At 44.9% G+C, this 20,485-nt stretch overlaps 1 protein-coding gene across 1 annotated transcript in view; it reads left to right on the top strand.

Annotated features, from left to right (window-relative positions):
- NUP98 (nucleoporin 98 and 96 precursor) overlaps positions 1–20,485 on the top strand; it is an 853,605-nt gene that overhangs the window by 478,539 nt on the left and 354,581 nt on the right. The window contains 1 exon segment of the mRNA XM_078658655.1: positions 2,736–3,165. Within this exon segment, the coding sequence (XP_078514781.1) occupies positions 2,736–3,165 (430 nt within the window).

Below are 20,485 nucleotides of genomic sequence, written 5' to 3'. Positions count from 1 at the left end.
GGGGGGACTTCCTCGTGGTCTTGGATCACTCGGGCACGGGCCGGGCTCGGCGGGTGCAGAGTGGGGGTCCGGAACTTCCTGGCTGGCACCAGGAAGGGGGGGGGGGGGGGTTGTTGCAGCAGAGCCTCTGCTGATGGGAGTCTCAATCTTCAAGAGGGTCAAGGCAGGCAGGTCCTCTGGGTGTCCCAAGGTTGCTGTCCGCAGGAGCAGGTTCCAGGGTCGACAGGCCGGTAGGGCTGGGGCCAAGTCAGTTGGGGTCGTCCTGTTAGCAGCTGCACAGCGGGTCTTCTTCTTCTTGATATTCTTTCTTCTTTTCTCATCGGGATCTGAGGAAGGAAGGGTCAGGGAGACCCTAAATACTGAATTTAGGGGCGGTACAGGTAGGGCAAGGACAGGGACCAATAGGTCCCTGTCCTGGGGTGGGTACACCCCCCTAGCCTGCTCCTCTCCTGTGGGAGGGGGGCAGGAGCCTAGCTGTGATTGGGCAGGGCTCCCCATCTTCAAGATGGCCAGAGCCCGGAGTTGTGCTTCACCTAGTATCCCCCACCTGAGGGGTGGTGTTGGCACAGGCTGGCACACCCCCCCCCCTTCCTGACGTAGTTTTTCCTGCCAGTTTTCCCTGCAGAGTGGGGATCAGGACTGGTGTGGGCCAGTTGCTGGGTACGACAAATTGTCTGGAGAAGCTCAGAGGCGGCAGGCCTTTGAAGCTTCCCCTGCCCATCCTGGGGGAGGAGACCTAGCACCTCGCCCAGGATGTGCATTGTTGCAAGCCCAGGAGAGCGGGGGGCTCTCCACCCAGGGGTCCAGCAACATGTATGCTGTGTCAGTCTAGGCAGCCTCTCAGTCCAGACCTGGATTCTGGTTAGGTTTCAGGGGGCATCTCTAAGATGCCCTCTGTGGTGCATTTTTCATTAAATCCCACATTGTCATCAGTGTGGATTTAATGTGCTTAGAAATTTGATACCATACTTGTCAGCCTTCAGTGTAGCCATTATGGTGCTGTGGAGTTCGCAATGACGACCTCCCAGCACCATATACTCTTAATGGCATCACTGCACTTCCAGTGCCCAGGAATGGCCCTGGGTACTGTAGGGGCACAGGGCTAATGCACGTAAACCACCACGATCACCATTTTATGTACATACCGCAGGTCAATTTAGCCTACTTTGGTATCACACCGTGGTTTTAATCTTGTCTTATTGCTCCATATTAAAAATGTAGGGAGTATAATAAAGACCATTTTAAACTCACTTTTTCACTCACCTGCACCATGGTTGCGAATAGCCTGCTCCACTGTAATCGGGGGTTGAAGCACACCCCGGTAGCACTCAGCTACTTGGGTGGGACCCTTATGATGAAGCATGTCACCAACCAGGTTGGTGAGTGAGGGGTCTTTTTTTAAGAACTGAATTTTCTTTCCTTTTTTTGACTCGTCGTATCTCGCTGATTTCTTCGGGGTATACTCCTTTTATTGTTTATAGTATATATCATAAGGGCATTGGGAGTATCCCTTTTGGCGAAATCCTTTCTCTCGAATTGTTTTATATGGGCTCTTAGATTCTACATCAATAGTACTGCGATTTTCAGGTTGATTACCAACTTTTTGGGGGGAGTATCCTGGCCCTAAGTGCAATCCAGTTGAGTAGCTGACAGCTTCCTGAGGGATTTTTTTATGCAACAAGATCTGCAACACCCTTGCCAAAATGAACTTTGACAAATTTCTCCAGGGCACAAAGACTGCTTCTTGAAGTTTTCTTGTGGTGGGCTGATGGAAATTTACAGAGCTGCGATGTTTGTTTCACTCCACACCTTCACCGGGCACTACTCTGGAACTCTGAAGTCCACAAAGCTAGCAACTATGACAGATCTCTGTTGCTGGACTTGCTTTGACTACCTCAGTCTCACCACATTGGAGGTACTGCTTCTTCCATCTTGGAGGTACTACTTGTATGTTGATTAAAGAGTTGAGTAATTTGCAGGAAAGTCTATCAGAAGAACGAATTACTTTAAGTAACCATCTTTATTATGTTTCTTCCTACAGATTCCTCCCTGAACTTGCCCAACTCCTTTTTTGAAGACAAGTTAATGCACTTTTTAATGTAGTGGCAATTGAGGGCTAGATGTATCAAATGGTTTTACCCATTCTGTCTCTATGGGAAAATGTGTTCATACATATGGCACCTAGTTTTTTATCACATTTTCTGTCAATTTAGTAAACCTAGTCTCCTCCTATCCTTTTTAAAAAAGAAAAGACTGGATGCTGACATCGGCATGCCAATGTGGTGCTGTGTAAGGTGCAGTGATGTAATAACCTGGGACAACTCCACAGTAGAGTCTGAGCAAAGTCGCTACAAGTTACTGAAGTGGAGCTATTTCAAATTTTCTGGTTCCTATAGGGCTCTCGAGGTGAGAAATCGGCAGGTAGAGGGTGTCCACCAGAAAGATTATAACCAAAGATAAGTAACTTGTTAGGTTAATTATTTTAGGAAAATAATTTGTCTGATTAGTAATTTCCTTTCCTACCCTTCAAATGAGGTTGTGGATTAATACAGTGCTCAGATCATAGACTTTTGTACCGCCTGCCTTCTTCTAAAATATTGATATAACATTTACCATTAGTCAAATGTTTACATACTGAATGTAAATTTATTTTGCTGGAGTACATTTTTTGATAAAAAGTCACCTTTACGCTTACTTGTGTTTACATTAAAGTTACTATATTTTTGTTCTTTCAGTGGGAGGATTGCTTCACTCAAGGTTCTCGTCTGGAGCGCTTCCTTCTCCACGTGCTGCTTCTCAAGATAGTTTTAGTCCCAGAGTCTCCTCAACAGGCCCACCCTCATCTCATTCACCATGGTCTGTACCTGGTCCTCTCAGCTCTGCCTTTGTCATGCCAGGTTCAACACCTGAAGTACCTTTGAAGACTGTGGGAGCACGCAGGCTGCAGGGCCCGGTGCCTCTAGAGCAGTCAGTCACACATGGCCACGGCAAGCTTCTCATGGACATGGCTCTTTTTATGGGACGTTCATTTCGTGTTGGCTGGGGTCCCAATTGGACATTAGCCCATAATGGAAAGCAACTGAGTGGATCTGGTGAGATTGGGAATCTTCAGAACTCTGAATCGATGGACTACGGATTCTTGCCCAAACCAGTCTCTGCCAAATCGTAAGTGATTTATTGTGTGAATACAACTTATGGAAGTGAAGGTGTACTGCCTATTGAAGCACATCCTAAAATGTCAAATTTGTAGTATTTTGTTTTTTTGTGTTGCTGCCACTAGTGCGATTGATGTCTGATAGAGACAATCAGCCATAGATTCCTTACCTTAAAATTTCCCCCAGGCGCCAGACTGGATCCGTAAAACTTACAAGCACAACCTCAGCGCGTCGGTTGAGGGAGTTTTGTGACTCCGTAGCGACATTGTCTGCCAGATGTGACGTTGATGGAGTCCATATAAGCCCTTCACTGCGCTACAACGTGGATCTGGAGAAGCAGTTCCTCTGGCTACTTTTTTGGCCTATTATACCGCTTTTAGTCTGGAACAGTGTGCCTTTTTCCATGCCTTCTGGTTTTAATCATTGTGGGTCTTGTGCTCGACAGTTGTCTGCCACAGATCCTCTTTCTGTCTGAATGTGGTGCTTGGGCAAGCACCACAACTCAGAGGAGTGCGACGCCTGTCAGCTTCTGAAGCTGAAGGTTTTGCGGGAGCGACGCATACAGCTCCTGTCAGCGCCGTTGTCACAACCAAGAAAAAACAGAGGGTTAAGACGAGCCCACACCTGTCACTTCAAATGGCTACCTAGTTTGGTGATGGTGCTTAAAAACCAGAAAGTGCACCACTCTATAATTCCTATTGGGGTAATTCCCCCAAAAAAGAGCACAAAAAAGGAATCAGCAAACATCAAATTAAAGTATTGTTTAGAGTTCAAATGATAACAATTGTCCATGGTGACTTGAGGTACAATGCCAGGTCCAGATTTCTCTTTGTAATCAAAATTATTTTCTTTATTGATAAATGGGTGCAATCATTAACATCCAATATTCACACATTCCATTGAGCCATTTAGCCAATGAGTTTCGTCTCAGGAGAGCCTTCTTCAGGGGTAAAGGAAAACCTATATAGACATGATTTAAAAACAATGCAAATATACATATAAATAAGTGACAAACTTTATATAGTGCTTCAAGTCGCATAGAAATGTTGATGAGCTGGCCAAAACAGTGTATTTTTCACTTAAGTGATTATTTTGAGCATTCAATAATTAAAATGATAGAACTGTAAGACTTGTTCACAAGGATCAGGAAGACAAAGAAAAAAAATTACATTTATTATGCTTATGTCTATGTATGAGCGTAATCTGAATAATTAGTCAACAAAGCTCTTAATAGCTTGCTAATTTCTTGAACAGATATTCATTGTCGTCATTGTTATTAAATCACGTGTTGTACAATACATACATCACGAGCGTGTGAATTGCCCATTATACAGTATATAAGAAACCTAGATGCTGATTTGTATGGGCAAATCATCTTTAATAAATTTGACAAAGGTTATGTCTTCAGCATACCTCTAGATAGTATAGATGTATTATATCCGAAATCCAATAATGAGAAGACTTGTAAAAACATATAAGATCACGTTTCAAAGTATTTATCTATAGCAGAGAAAAATGGCACAGTAAGGGAAAGGGGTATATTAAAATAACATCCTTTATATGAGACTTAAGAAGCTATCTTTGTAAAAGGCAAGCAAAACACAAAAGTTAACAGTTAAATTAGTTGGATGTCCTAAAAGTGCACTGTCAATATATTTGTAAGTGCGCAAATCCAGTTTATGCAGCTTGTTAAAAAGTGAAAGAAAAAGTAAGGGCTACGTTATAAGGAGCATTGTCGATATAAACAAAAACATTTGATATTGTGTATCGATAAAAGTGTTTGCTAATAGTCAATATATATCAGTATATATCCAATAATGCAACAATAAATTGGAGAAATAAAGAGTGCACTATACATTGTGTAAAAGTGCAAGATATATGTCACAACCCTCCAGGTCTCATCGATCTGTCTCCTTCCTGTTCTGCAGTGTCTTCACGGAGCCATACCATTCCCATGGACGTCACTCCGTCGACACCTAGCAGTAAGTCTTGTCGCAACCGGTTGAAGTCGCAGTATCGTCACTTCACGACCTGGTTTTACACTGATCTTCACGCCCTCAGCCTGAGGACCCTGTGCAAGAGTCTCCCCACGCCACCCTTCATTTCCGGGAGCTGGGTCGACTGACCCAAATTAGAGATTATTGTGCTCTCCACACCATCTTTGGTCCTTCACCTTCCCCTGGAGTGCCTTTGGGCCCTAAGGAGGTGACAGTGCCTCAACTGTTTCCACACTTAAGGATTTGCCCTCGGCTGTAGTTAGGCCCTTATCTTCATCTACGCCAGTGCGCAGCCCTTCGGAGTTCACACCTGCAGCGCTAATTGACTGACTCTGCGCTGGTACACTGGCCTTCGGGGCTCGCTCCTTTGTCCCCCCCTCATTCTGACCACGGCGCCGTTGGCGCTTCTGATGCCTTGTCAGTGTCTTTTCCTGGCGGCATCGGCGTCTTATCGACTTCTGGTGCAGAGCCAATGCATCATGTTTCTGCAGAACCTTCGCACAAACAATATTTGAAGATGAGGGAAGAGTTTGGTTTGTACAGCCAATATCTGCGTATCCTCCTATGGTGGATAGTTGGATAACTGAACTTGGTGAAGGAAGTGGCTTGGAGATCTTCCCCTGCTTCTGACCTTCTTTCTCCTCCTGGCCTAGCTATGGAGGCTAGCTGCTGTTTGGCAGACATGTTGGCGAGGGTGGCTGTGGTTTTAGATTGGACTCTTCCTTTGGTAGCAAAGTCTATTGAGACTCCTCATTAGGGTTCTTCATCCGGGCCAATCGGGTGTTGAGCCAGTGCTACCCTTTTGTGAGGCGTTGCATGATATTTTGCTGAGGGCCTGGGCTAGACCTGATTCTGGTGCTCCTGTGGACCATTCTATTGCCCACAAGCACCGCCCTGCCCCCCACTGACACAGCTTTTCTCCTCTGTCAACCAATGCACCGCAGTTTTATGGTACAGGCTGCTACGGCTTACCATGATTTGGGTTGTCTTCATACTCTTATAGTGATTCCTGTAGACAGGACTCTTGTGGAAAGCATATGTTCGAGGCATATGAGCTGCAGATCACACACTATGCATAGATGTTTGCACTTGTTTTTGTCTTGGAAAAGTCTTTGGCAGTCACAAGATGGGTGACTCCTCCTTTGGATGAGTGTGCGCATGGGCATCGGCTCCATCTTCGGACTGTTTTTTTTGCCATCGGGCTCGGATGTGTTTATCGCACTCCAGTTCGGTGCTATTACCGATTCAACTTTCGACGCATAATCCTTCACCCTTTTCTCCGGTATTGTTTTGATAGCGATCCTTAGTCGATGCGTGTGAGAAAGTGGCCCATATATACTGGACCATAATAAGGTACAGTGTGTATAGAGTCCACAAACCCCAGAGGTATATCAGAGGTTAAAGCCAGGTGTGACCTTACTCTCTAAAGTTGTAGCTTGGTCGAGCAGTACGGCAGTACCAGAGGACAGTGTAAAGCATTTGTTGTACACACTCAGTCAACAAAAGGATTCACACACACTCCAAGACTGAACTCCAGGCCAATTGTTTTTATATCAAAGATTTAGATTTTTTATTTATAGAACCAACAGGTATCAAAATATACTACTCTCATTATGAGAGGTCTCAGATGAGTACTTTGCAGAAAGGCAATAAACTTTGTGAACACAATAGGTACAGGGGTTGCAGTAGGCAACACAATTCTAAACACACTTTAGCATTGAGCTCAATGGGTTCTCATCATATAAGTACAGTTGATTACTTTGTAGATTACTTTGGTAGTTCCAGGACTGGATCCTAGATTCAGTCCTCGGGTCTAAGCTGAAAACAATTTGGTATAAATGTTTTAGTTATTGTAGTGATTTTTCAGGAATGTAAAGCTGTTTTAAAAGTTCACACTTCGAAACTTTACAATGAAAATCTGGCAATGTTATCCAATGGGAGAAAATTCAGGTTGCAGGTAAAGTACGATCTCGTTACTTTTGTAATCCAGTACTGAACTCCTAGGTCCAGCACTGGGTCTCAACTTAAAACAGTGAAGTATTTACGTTTCAGTATTTCGTATAAAGAATATTTCAAGTTTTCAAAAGTAGACACTTAGAAGAAATTTCATAGAAAAGCAGACAATGGATTCCTATGGAGAAAATACAAGTTACTAGTAAACCCGGTAAGGATTACTTTTGCGGTTCAGTACTGGGACACAAGGTACAGTACTGGCTTCTCTCCTGATCACAGGTGAGTACTTCGGAATTCGGGTGATTTTATATGAATATTTTAAGTTTCCAAAACTTCACACTTAGAAGATTTTTCGAGTCAAGCCAGTCAATGTTTTCCAATGGCAGGTAAGTGAGTTATCAGTTTTCCAGGTGAGTACTCGACTGGTGAAGTTAAGTTCTGGGCATAGACTCAGGGGCCCCCCAGGGTTAGGTAGGTACAGTTGGTTCACCCTCAGCAGCACAGGGGTGGCCGGGTGCAGAGGCCCAATGTTATCCGATGAGGAGCAGGGGGCCTCCAGTTGGGGGCTGCTGGCTAGCAGGCCACGCGGCTGTGGGAGCTGGACTCCTGGTCACTTGCTCAGGGCAAAGGGGGAAGTAGGATAGGACAAAGGTGGCACGGCCAGCGACATTCGGGCGGCTGGGTGCTTTTGAGCCGTCGGGCGCTCAATGTTATTCAATGGGAAAGGTAAAAGATGAACAAAGGCTGCAGGCTCAGGGACGGAGACTCTTCAGGGGCGACCACCCCTTCGAGAGGTAAGTTGGGATATTCGAGTACAGGTAGGTACCCCAAAGGAAGGCGCAGGGTACCGGGTGCAGGGGTGTATTTGGGGGCCTGAAAAACTTACCCCTCAGCTGGTCGCGTTGGGGGGCCCTGGTTCTGAGTCTGCAGGCGTCGTCTGGTTCGTCGAGGGGGGTATTTGGGCACTGGACTTCGGGTCCCAGTCGCTGGGGGGACGTCCTCGTGGTCTTGGGATCACTCTGGTACGGGCCGGGCTCTGCGGGTGCAGAGTGAGCTTCCTGGCTGGCACCAGGTGGGATTGTTGCAGCAGAGCCTCTGCTGATGGGAGTCCCAATCTTCGAGAGGGTCAAGGCAGGCAGGTCCTCTGGGTGTCCCAAGGTTGCTGTCCGCAGGAGTCGCCGGGCTTAGGCAGGAGCAGGTTCCAGGATCGACAGGCCGGTAGGGCTGGGGCCAAGTCAGCTGGGGTCGTCCTGTTAGCAGCTGCACGGGGGTCTTCTTCTCGATCTTCTTTTCTTATTGGGATCTGAGGAAGGAATGTTCAGGGAGCCCCTAAATACTGAATTTAGGGGTGTTGCAGGTAGGGCAAGGACCAATAGGTCCCTGTCCCGGGGTGGGTACACCCTCTAGCCTGCTCCTCTCCTGTGGGAGGGGGGCAGGAGCCTAGCTGTGATTGGGCAGGGTTCCCCATCTTCAAGATGGGCGGAGCCCGGGGTCGTGCTTCACCTCATCTCCCCCACCTGAGGGGTGGGGTTGGCACAGGCTGGCACACCCCCTTCCTGACGTCGTTTTTCCCACCAGTCTTCCCGCCAGAGTGGGGGTCCGGACTGGTGGGGACCAGTTATTGGGTACAGCAAATGGTCTGGAGAAGCTCACAGAGGCGGCAGGCCTTGGAAGCTTCCCCCTGCTCATCCTGGGGGAGGAGACCTAGCACCTCGCCCAGGATGTGCATTGTTGCAGGCCCCGGAGAGCGGGGGGCTCTCCACCCAGGGGTCCAGCAACATGTCTGCTGTGTGGCAGCCTAGGCAGCCTCTCAGTCCAGACGTGGATTGTGGTTAGGTTTCAGGGGACATCTCTAGGATGCCCTCTGTGGTGCATTTTTCATTAAATCCCACACTGGCATCAGTGTGGATTTAATGTGCTGAGAAGTTTGATACCAAACGTGTCAGTCTTCAGTGTAGCCATTATGGTGCTGTGGAGTTCGTAATGTCGACCGCCCAGCACCGTATACTCTTAATGGCATCACTGCACTTACAGTGCCCAGGAATGGCCCTGGGTACTGTAGGGGCACAGGGCTCATGCACCTGTGCCCACACTACTAGCATAGGGCACCCAGCTAGAGGGCTGACTGATGTATGTCAGGGCAGTGGGTTTGTGGGCATGGCACACAGGGATGTGTGCCATGTCGACTCTCGTTTTAGTTCTGTACTTAGGCACTCAGCCTGCAAAGGCAGTGTGTGGGTGCCTGGGTACAGGGCCCCTAAGGGTGGCACAATAAGTGCTGCAGTCCTTAGGGGTCTTCCCTGGTCACCATGCCCTGGGTACCTAGGGCACCATTTACTAGGGGCTGACAGGTGGCCAGAGATGCCAATTGGGTTTTAGTTTCCACACAGTTTTAGGGAAGGAACCCAGGCCCTGGGTACCTGGTTGGCAGGAGCCCAGGGCACACTCAGTCAAAGCACATCAGAAGTCAGAAAGAAATTTCTTCTAAGTGTCTACTTTTGAAAACTGCAAATATTCTTTAAAAATCGTACGAAATACTGAGACGCAATTACCTACCTGTTTTGAGTTAAGCCCCCAGTGCTTTCCCTAGGAGACTAGTGCTGGGTTACAAAAGTAACATGATCATACTTTACCTGTAACCTGAATTTCCTCCCATTGGATAACATTGGCAGAATCACCTTGAAAAGTTTCTAAGTGTGAACTTTTAAAACCGCTTTATATTCAGGAAAATTCATCTCAGTAACTAAAACGTTTTTGCTAATCTGGTTTCAGCTTAGACCCCAGGACTGAATCTAAAATCTAGTCCTGGAACTACCAAAGTAATCCATAAAGTAATCAACTGTACTTTCCTATGAAAAACCCATTGAGCTCAATGCTAGAGTGTGTTTAAGAACTGTGTGTTCGAGGCATATGGGCTGCAGATGGTACATTTATGAATAGATCGCCATCTGGTGTTGGGCTCGTATGATTGCACTTGTTTTTCTCCTGGAGAAGTCTTTGTCGTCACGAGATCGATGACTCCTCCTTTGGGTGCTAGTGCGCATGGGCATCAGCTCCATCCTTAGATTGTTTTTTTCCGCCATCGGGTTCGGATGAGGATCGAAGCGCTCCAGATCGACTTCGACAAAGAAGATTATATTCGGCACGTATTCCCTTTCCAATTTGACGGTACTGTTATCGAACGCGGCTACACTTCCATTGCGACGCGTTTCGACGTCAACAACAAGATTTCCAACTGCTACGTCGACGAGACCAAGAAGCCCATCTCGACGTAGTCCAGCCCGGAGTCCATGGAAAGGACTCCATTCAAAAAATGTCCAACGTGTGGTGCTAAGTTCCCACACAAGGACCTACACGAGGTGTGCAACCTCTGCTTGTCCCCTGAACACGAATCCAGGGACTGTGAAGCCTGTGCAGCATTCTCCTCCAAGTCGACGATTAGAAACCGTCGAGCCCGAAGACACGAGGTATCGAGAATGCAGTCACAAGCAATCCCGGAGCTGTTCGAGGACCAGCACCCCGAAGAGGAGGAAGAAGAGGAGGACGAGGCGGGGTCAGAAGCGGACGAGTCAGACGTCGAGGAAATCGACGTTCATCAAACCGTGAGTGATGACGTCCCTTTACCAAAGAACAGACCCCGCACGGTGTCGACCCCGCCCTCCAGCCCGGTCAGACAACCGAAAAAAGTTTCAGACGCCCCGCCTTCGGGCCCGGCAACGAAACCGAAACCGAAACACTCGGTCTCCCACCATGGTGGATCCGAAAAACGACCCACCTCGACATCGACACCGAAGCTCCATACAAAGGAAAGCTCGAAGTCGAAACAGTCCATGTCGAAACAGAGACATGCTTCGACGTCGAAGATAACCTCGACACCGAAGACATCTTCGACACCGAAAACATCAGATTCGAATAAATTCTCGGTGCCGAAAATACAAATGGACAGTCAGAAGAAAAGACACTTTTCGGACCCAAAAACTTCGGTACCGACACAGGAATATCAAACAGATCCTAAACAAAAGACTCTGTTTATTGATCCACAAACTGGCAAGGTAGTGACAGAACTACCTAAAAAGAGGAAGAATGAACAGTCGGACGACAAAACTCCTCCTAAGAAGGGAACAATGGGGACGAATACAACTCCTCCCCTTTCTCCACAACCTAGAAACACACCACCTTCTCCTCACACTAGGCCAGCTACTCCTTTACGCCCATCTACACCCATAACAGATGTAGAAAGTGACACAGGAGAGGGAGAACATCCTAGGGATGATGAAGACACAATCCCAGAGGAGGCAGATCCATGGGAACAATATAATGTAGGATCAGATAACGATAACGACCCTGACCTGTATCCCTCAAAACCTTCACCACCTGACGATAATACTGGTTTTGCACAACTAATTAATAGGGCAGCAAAATACCACAAGGTAGAACTACACTCAGAACCTCAATTAGAGGATTTCCTGTTAGAAACACTACCTGCTGCACAAAGAACATCAGGGACACTACCAATGCTTAAGGGCCTCCTCAATCACACATCAGAGATATTCAAGGACTCTTTGAGGGCTAGGGTATTAAACCCAAGAATTGATAAAAAATATAAGGCAGCTCCAAAAGACCCAATATTTATCAAGGGACAAATTCCTCTAGACTCATTAGTGGTCACAAATGCTCGCAAGAGAGCAAACTCTTGAACTACATGAAGCTCCGCCTCCTGACAAAGAGTCTAAGCTAATAGATGCCTCCGGCAAGAGAGTAGCATCACAAGCGGCAAACAGCTGGCGCATAGCTAATACGCAAGCGCTACTTGTTCGGTATGACAGAGCTCATTATGATGAATTAGAAAAACTCATCACGCATCTCCCTAAAGAACATCAAAAGAAGGCAGATCAACTCATACAAGAGGGAAAGATAATAACTAATACTTCCATTAAGTGCGCCCTAGACGCAGCAGACACTGCAGCAAGATCCATAAACACAAGCTTCATGCTAAGGAGACATGCATGGCTTAGAGTTTCAGGGTTCAAACAAGAGGTACAAACATCATTATTGAACCAACCTTTTGATGAGAAAACACTTTTCGGCTCAGGGACAGACGAGGCCTTAGAAAAGATGAAAAAAAATACGGAAACGGCTAAATCAATGGGAGCATTGCAACAGCCAACCCAAAGAGGTTCCTTTCGTAGGTCCACCTATAGAGGAGGATCCAAAAATACAGGTACAAGCCAGCAACAAACCGCTTTTACACCGACATCACCCAGAGGTCATTCTAGAGGTAGTTACAGAGGTAACAACAACAAGGGTAGAGGTCGCGGAAACAACAACAACCGCAACTCTCCAACCCCAAAGCAGTGACTTCATACAGCTCCCCCCCAGACCATATAACACCGGTCGGGGACGCCTATCACAGTTCCTACCCGTCTGGGAAAACATCACATCAGACAGGTGGGTGAGACAAATTATCCAACATGGTTATTGCCTGGAACTCACAGCTACCCCCCCAAATATCCCCCCCAAACAGCGTCCAATGAGACAAGATCACCTGACACTGTTAAAACAAGAAGTACTATCCCTGCTAGAAAAGCATGCCATAGAGAAGGTTCCACAACACCAACAAGGAACAGGAGTATACTCCCTATACTTCCTCATCCCCAAAAAAGACGGGTCTCTAAGGCCAATACTAGACCTAAGACCTCTCAATGCATACATAAATTCGGGACATTTCCACATGGTCACGCTCCAACAAGTACTTCCTTTACTGAAGAAAGGGGACTTTCTTTCTACACTGGATCTAAAAGACGCTTACTTTCATATCCCTATTCACAAAGCCCACAGGAAATACCTCAGGTTTGTGATAGAAGGACAACATTATCAGTTCAAAGTCCTTCCGTTTGGTGTCACAACGGCACCAAGGGTGTTCACAAAATGCCTAGCAGTGGTTGCTTAAATCGTTTTGCATTTTCATTTGAACACTTCTATTTGAAAATAATTTTTCATGTATTCTACAAATATTAAAAACCTGGAGTGCACAACAAATATCATATACAGTGATAACAGACTTATTGAATATTTACAATGTAATACAACTTGCTCACCATTCAATCTTCACTCATACAACACTCAATCCACTACAAACCAAACAAACTGACAACAAAACATAAATGATTCGAAAAATTGCTGGATTAAATCTCCAGCAACAAAAGCCAAATGTTTTTTTACAATCTATACAAATATTTCCTCATTACTGAATCACTTGTGAGTTTTTTTGGCTATTAAAGGGGTCTACGCGTTTCGAACTACCATTCTTGCGTAGTTCTCTTCAGGACCAATCTTGCGCTCGGCAACACAAGCTGGAAGGGTTGTGATCCCAATTTGGGGATTCCCAGTGCGCTCACGGACTTGCCTGGCTCGCCTGTCTGATTCAGGCGGGTCAGGCGTGTTGTATGCAGAAACGATTCTATCGCCTTTGTTGTTTTCAATTTTGCCTCGTGGCCGTTTGCACAATTCGTGGCGCAATCACGTCTGTGTCCCCGGGCGTCCGGAGGCTGCACTGGATTGCCTGTAATCTTGCAGGCAATCCAGTGCAGCGTCCGGACGCCCGGGGACACAGACGTGATTGCGCCACGAATTGTGCAAACGGCCACGAGGCAAAATTGAAAACAACAAAGGCGATAGAATCGTTTCTGCATACAACACGCCTGACCCGCCTGAATCAGACAGGCGAGCCAGGCAAGTCCGTGAGCGCACTGGGAATCCCCAAATTGGGATCACAACCCTTCCAGCTTGTGTTGCCGAGCGCAAGATTGGTCCTGAAGAGAACTACGCAAGAATGGTAGTTCGAAACGCGTAGACCCCTTTAATAGCCCAAAAAACTCACAAGTGATTCAGTAATGAGGAAATATTTGTATAGATTGTAAAAAAACATTTGGCTTTTGTTGCTGGAGATTTAATCCAGCAATTTTTCGAATCATTTATGTTTTGTTGTCAGTTTGTTTGGTTTGTAGTGGATTGAGTGTTGTATGAGTGAAGATTGAATGGTGAGCAAGTTGTATTACATTGTAAATATTCAATAAGTCTGTTATCACTGTATATGATATTTGTTGTGCACTCCAGGTTTTTAATATTTGTAGAATACATGAAAAATTATTTTCAAATAGAAGTGTTCAAATGAAAATGCAAAAAGATTTAAACAAACAGAATTTATTTCATTAAACATATTGTTTCGATCGTATGTTCATCCAACGAATGTTTAATTTGAAAAATTAGTGGCATTTGCAACTGTTTTGTTCTTTACACAAGTGTGGCAAGCAATGCCTGTGGGAGCCCATACCCAGTGGTTTTGTGTTCATAGCAGTGGTTGCAGCTCACCTAAGAAGACAACAAATACATGTCTTCCCCTACTTGGACGACTGGCTAATAAAGGCCAAGTCACAAGAAGAATGTCTTCAGAACACACAAAAGACAATTCAGCTGCTACACCAGCTAGGGTTTACGGTGAACTACACAGTCACACCTGCAACCAAGCAAGGTTCAACAATATCTAGGGGCTACTATAGACACAGAAAAAGCCAAAGTATACCCCAATCCAGTTAGGATCAAAACAATGCTTACAGTCATTCAAAGATTCCAACCACAACACTCACTAACAGCGCGAGTGTTCATGCAACTATTAGGGATGATGTCATCCTACATACTGCTAATACCATATGCAAAACTACAAATGCGTCCGCTACAAAAATGCCGAGCGACACAGTGGAATCAGGCTCAAGGACAGATTACAGATCTGGTGTTGGTAGACGACCGCACACACCGCTCTCTGAAGTGGTGGAACACAACAAACATTGCCAAGGGGCGGTCGTTCCTAGAACCAATTCCACAGGTGATAATAACAGCGGATGCATCGCTCACCGGATGGGGAGCGCATATGGAGAAATATACAGTACAAGGAAGATGGAGTGTGCAGGAAGGAAGACTGCACATCAATCATCTAGAACTACTAGCAGTGTTTCTAGCATTGAAAGCCTTTCAAATGCATGTTATCAACAAAGCAGTCCTGATCAGAACAGACAACATGACCGCAATGTATTATATTCAAAAACAGGGGGGACGCACTCTCTCCAACTATCCAGACTAGCGCAGGAAATCTGGAGATGGGCCATTCCTCAAAACATCTATCTATTAGCCGAACACCTACCAGGAGTTCAAAATCAGATAGCAGACATCTTAAGCAGACAGTCAGAACAAATACACGAATGGGAACTGCACCAACAGATACTGCAGCCATTCTTCCAAAGATGGGGACAACCAGAGATAGATCTCTTTGCCACTCATCAGAACGCAAAATGCCAAAGCTTCGCATCCAGGTACCCACACCACCTGTCGCAGGGCAATGCGTTATGGATAAATTGGTCCAACAAATTTGCATACGCTTTTCCCCCTCTCCCACTAATCCCATTAGTGGTCCGAAAGCTGCAACACTCAATGACCATGATTCTAGTAGCACCCACGTGGGCACGACAACCGTGGTTCACCACGCTCCTGCAACTCTCACAGGTGCCACACCAAAAGCTAAGAATTTTACCCATGCACCTTACACAGAACCATGGAGAAATAATGCACCCAGATCCCAAACAACTGAACCTAGCGATCTGGCTCCTGAAATCCTAGAATTTGGATACTTAGACCTACCCCCAAATTGCATGGAGATCATTAAGCAAGCGAGACGTCCCACCACCAGAGCATGCTACGCAGCTAAGTGGAAAAGGTTTGCTGTATACTGTAACAGTAATAACATCAACCCTCTGGACGTATCAACAAAAGAGATTATTTGCTATTTACTACACTTACAGCAATGTAATCTTGCGTACACATCTATCAGAGTACATCTAGCAGCTATAGCAGCGTACCTACAAAACAGGCAACACCTATCCCTGTTTAAAGTGCCAGCAATCAAAGCCTTCATGGAAGGCCTTAAAAGAGTCATTCCACCAAGATTACCACCTTCCCCGGTCTGGAATCTCAACATAGTACTCACCAGACTAATGGGACGACCTTTTGAACCTATGCATAGGTGTGAAATACAATTCCTTACATGGAAGGTGGCCTTCCTTATAGCCATTACCTCCCTCAGGAGAGTAAGCGAGTTACAGGCGTTGACCATACAAGAACCATTCCTACAGTTACATCAGAATAAAGTGGTTCTTAGAACAAACCCAAAGTTCTTGCCTAAAGTAATTTCAGCATTTCACATCAATCAACCAGTGGAACTACCAGTCTTTTTCCCAAAACCACAGACGGTAGCAGAAAGGGCCCTACACACATTAGATGTCAAAAGGGCAATATTGTACTACATAGAAAGGACACAAAATTTCAGGAAAACTAAACAACTATTTGTAGCGTTTTCCCCAACACATAAGGGCAATCATATCTCTAAAGCGGGCATCGCCAGATGGATTGTAAGATGTATACAAATATGTTACATAAAAGCAAAGAGAACGTTAGCTGTTCCTCCTAGAGCTCATTCTACACGTAAGCTAGGAGCATCTATGGCATTCTTAGGAAACATTCCCCTAGATGACATATGCAGAGCAGCAACTTGGTCTACACCACATACCTTCACAAAACACTACTGTGTTGATGTGCAGGCTACACAACAAGCCAGAGTGGGCCAAGCTGTATTAAAAACTTTATTTCAAACGGTTGCGACAGACACGGGTGACCACCGCTAGGGAGGTAACTGCTGTATAATCTATTCATAAATGTACCATATGCAGCCCATATGCCTCGAACGGAATATGCTACTTACCAGTATGCATCTGTTCTTGGCATAGAGGGCTGCAGAGTGGTACATGCCCTCCCTGCCTCCCCGGAAACCTGTGTCTGTCCCAACATTATCTTATTTAGATACTTACATGGGCATCTCTTTCTGTATTCTATTACACTACTCCATCTAACCCTACTATTGCAAAAACAATCTAAGGATGGAGCCGATGCCCATGCGCACTAGCACCCAAAGGAGGAGTCATCGATCTCGTGACGACAAAGACTTCTCCAGGAGAAAAACAAGTGCAATCATCCGAGCCCAACACCAGATGGCGATCTATTCATAAATGTACCACTCTGCAGCCCTCTATGCTAAGAACAGATGCATACTGGTAAGTAGCATATTCCTTCTTATCTACCCTGTAATTAATGTGTGTACAAACTTATTGCTCCTCTGCAAAGTATTTACATGAAAGTACTCGTACCTTGAAAAGTATATTTTTATAACTGTTGGTTCTAAAAATAAAACAATATATGAGGATATAACAACAATTGGCCTGGAGTTCAGTTCTTGAATGTGTGAAACCTTTTGCTGACAGTGTGTACAACAAGTGCTTTACACTGTCTTCTGGTACTGCCTTACTACTCGACCAAGCTACCACTTTGGAGAGCAAGGTCAGTTCTGACTTTAACCTCTGTGATACCTCTGGGGTTGGTGGACTCTATACACACTGTACTTCCTTCTAATCCAGTATATATAGAGCCACTTTCTCACACTGTGAAAGAGAATTTTTTAATGGACACTTGATATTTCACAAAAGTCCACCTCCATTCTACCTATGCTCAAAGGAGTAATTAAACATGCATTCATCAGAAAGGAGGGAAGAGGAATTAAAGTCCTTTCAGTTCCCCTGAATAGGATCTAAGGTAATCAAAAAGTGGGAATGGACACTGGTATCTACCATAACCGTTGGTTATATTTGAAAACCCTCATAGACGCTTTGATTTAGACGATGCGGTGTATCTTTTTGTCCGCCCCTTATCTAGCGTCATGGCGTAGTCATCGGTTAGTCAAATGACATGCTGTGTGCCTGCCTCACCCGAGGCAACCTCTGGTAAGTGTAGAAGTGTCCAGGAATTTCAGGGAGAACAACAGAGGAATAAAGAGTAGAGCAGTCAAAATAGGATGGTTAAAAAACAGTGTCACACCAAAACCAAAATTTATTTTAAAGAGGTGGGCACTGGAAGTTAAAAAATTACTGTGGTATATTAGATAATCGAGTTACTGGATTACCATATGTCTCTAAAAATAGGTCGACATGTTTCAGCTCTCCTGGGCCCAACAGGGTCTGTGGAGCTTTCGTCAGGACAATACAAAAAAGAACAAAACTGGTAGTACTCACACAATTTGTGTAGTTTTCAATTATTGTATGGGACTCTCATACTGAAATTCCTGCAGTGTGGGAACAAAATCAACATTGTACTTCTCAATGAGGAAGTTACATTAGCAAATAGCACACATACATACAATCCTTGTAATTTCCAAGAAAACAAACGTCCTTTATAATTAGCGAACACTTATTTTTGGCGTGCACAACGTTGTGAGCACTTGAGCAGAAGTAGAGCTGAGAAGAGGAGAATAAATAGGTCCAAGTCTGTACACTTTTAGTCACCCTTGGGCAAAATTCAAGGCATATCCTATGATCACAGGGACTAAACTCATAAAGCATGCACTGTTCTTAGTAAGTATCTTTAGTGCATATCACTATCTTCCATTCGTTATTCACAGTATGGCACACAAGCAAACACAGATGGCACAAAATGCTAATTTCTACAAATAACGAGCAAACCCTCTTAAACACTCTGTCTGTACATTATGCAGTGTTAATATTGTAAAGATTCATAGTGCTAATGCGCCGTGCAACATATGTCACCAATCTCTAGTAGCACAAAGTGCAATGTATTCCCGTTATAAATTAGACTCATAAACATGGTGTATATGCGTTACCAAGTATATGCAGTGCTATAAATATTTGAAAACAGCGATGCGAAAATGTCACCATGTATCTTATGCCTCATATATTATACCGTGAGGAGTTATCTAACAGTTGGCAGTAGGCATTTCTACGAAGTAAATACCTTCGTTTTAAAAAAATCGATTTCTGAAATGCACCACAGTCAGCAAACAGCATTTATACAGAGTCAATACCTTCGGTTTGAAACAATTTCTCCTCATCAGGGTGCAACCGAGCCGCAGTTAAAGTGGTCCGTGCTGGGTTAGATAAGAAACAAATAAACCATGTACAGGCTCTAAAGTTAAACATCCCATTAAGCCTTTACACAAAGGGGAATCTAGACGGCAGTTAAAGCGATGAAAAACGCCATTCTTACCCACGTGTAGGAAAATATTCACTCCTTGTGCTGACTCTGCCCCTGGTAAGGAGGGGTGGCCTTCTTTCACATCTATAACCTCAGGTGTGAAAATAGATGAGGGGTTCGTAATAGGTTACGAAAATACTGGTAAGATGGCGCTTCTAAGGAGCAAGATGTATACATTTGCGGCCAATATCTCGCCTTCCAGTAATGTTAATAAGCATTCCCCTTTTGTTAATAACTATGTTGTGTACAGATCGATTGGTAAATAAATATTAGCAGTGTAGTATTCTAATCCAATTTATCATTGGAAATGGTTCTGTGAAGAAAATAACAGTGTATCACGGCATAAAAATCAATGGGTTTTACAGGGACCTAATCATAATAGGTGTTGCTGGAGAACATTGCTTCTATTAACACTCGCCCAGACAAATATTAAAGGAGTTACATGATCCTGTGTAAGCTAGAACATCAGGAAGGTGATAAACAGCAGGTACAGTGCCATGATGGTAAATTGTCAAATAAGGGGATAGATACTTACTTATCATTATTTAATGGTTCGGATTTAAATATGTCCTTTTTAAAAAAAAAATTTTTTTTTTTTTATGTAACGATCGTGGGAGATATTCAAAGCTAGATCAGTAGAAGTGGTGCCATGGGATATTGTCATTCATCCCTGATATATGGGTTCTGAGACGGTTCACCCATCTTTGTTCCTTTTCGAACAGTATCTGTTCTGCATTGTTATTTTTGTCATGGAGCATTTCCAAAATGGTCCATCTGAGATCATCACATGAGTGTCCTGCTTCCACAAAATGTGTACAGAGCTTTGTTGTACTTTTCTTTAGTCTCACGTTGCTCCTATGTTCTCCTATTCGTATTTTAACCTTCCTACAGGTCATGCCTACGTATTTCTGTTGGCAAGGGCATGTCACTAAATACACCACATGTGTGGAATTACAATTTGTGTGCTGTCTTTGGGTCCACGCTAGATAAGGGGCGGACAAAAAGATACACCGCATCGCCTAAATCAAAGCGTCTGAGGGTTTTCAAATATAAATGTAAATGTAAATGTAAATGTAGGTGTACTTATATAGCGCAAACCTGTCACCCAAAGGGCATCCTGGCGCTTGCTTAGGGAACCCGTCCTGGTATTCCCCTGTTAGAAACCCCAGCAGGGTGTCCACAAGGTGAAAGCCAGGCATCCCGCCGCGAGGGGCCGTAGTGGAGATTAAGCAAGCT

This window comes from Lissotriton helveticus, chromosome 8, assembly GCF_964261635.1.
Source record: "Lissotriton helveticus chromosome 8, aLisHel1.1, whole genome shotgun sequence".
Lineage (NCBI taxonomy): Eukaryota > Metazoa > Chordata > Amphibia > Caudata > Salamandridae > Lissotriton > Lissotriton helveticus.
The sequence above is the reverse complement of the archived record's forward strand: the minus strand, read 5'-3'. Positions and strand labels throughout refer to the sequence as shown.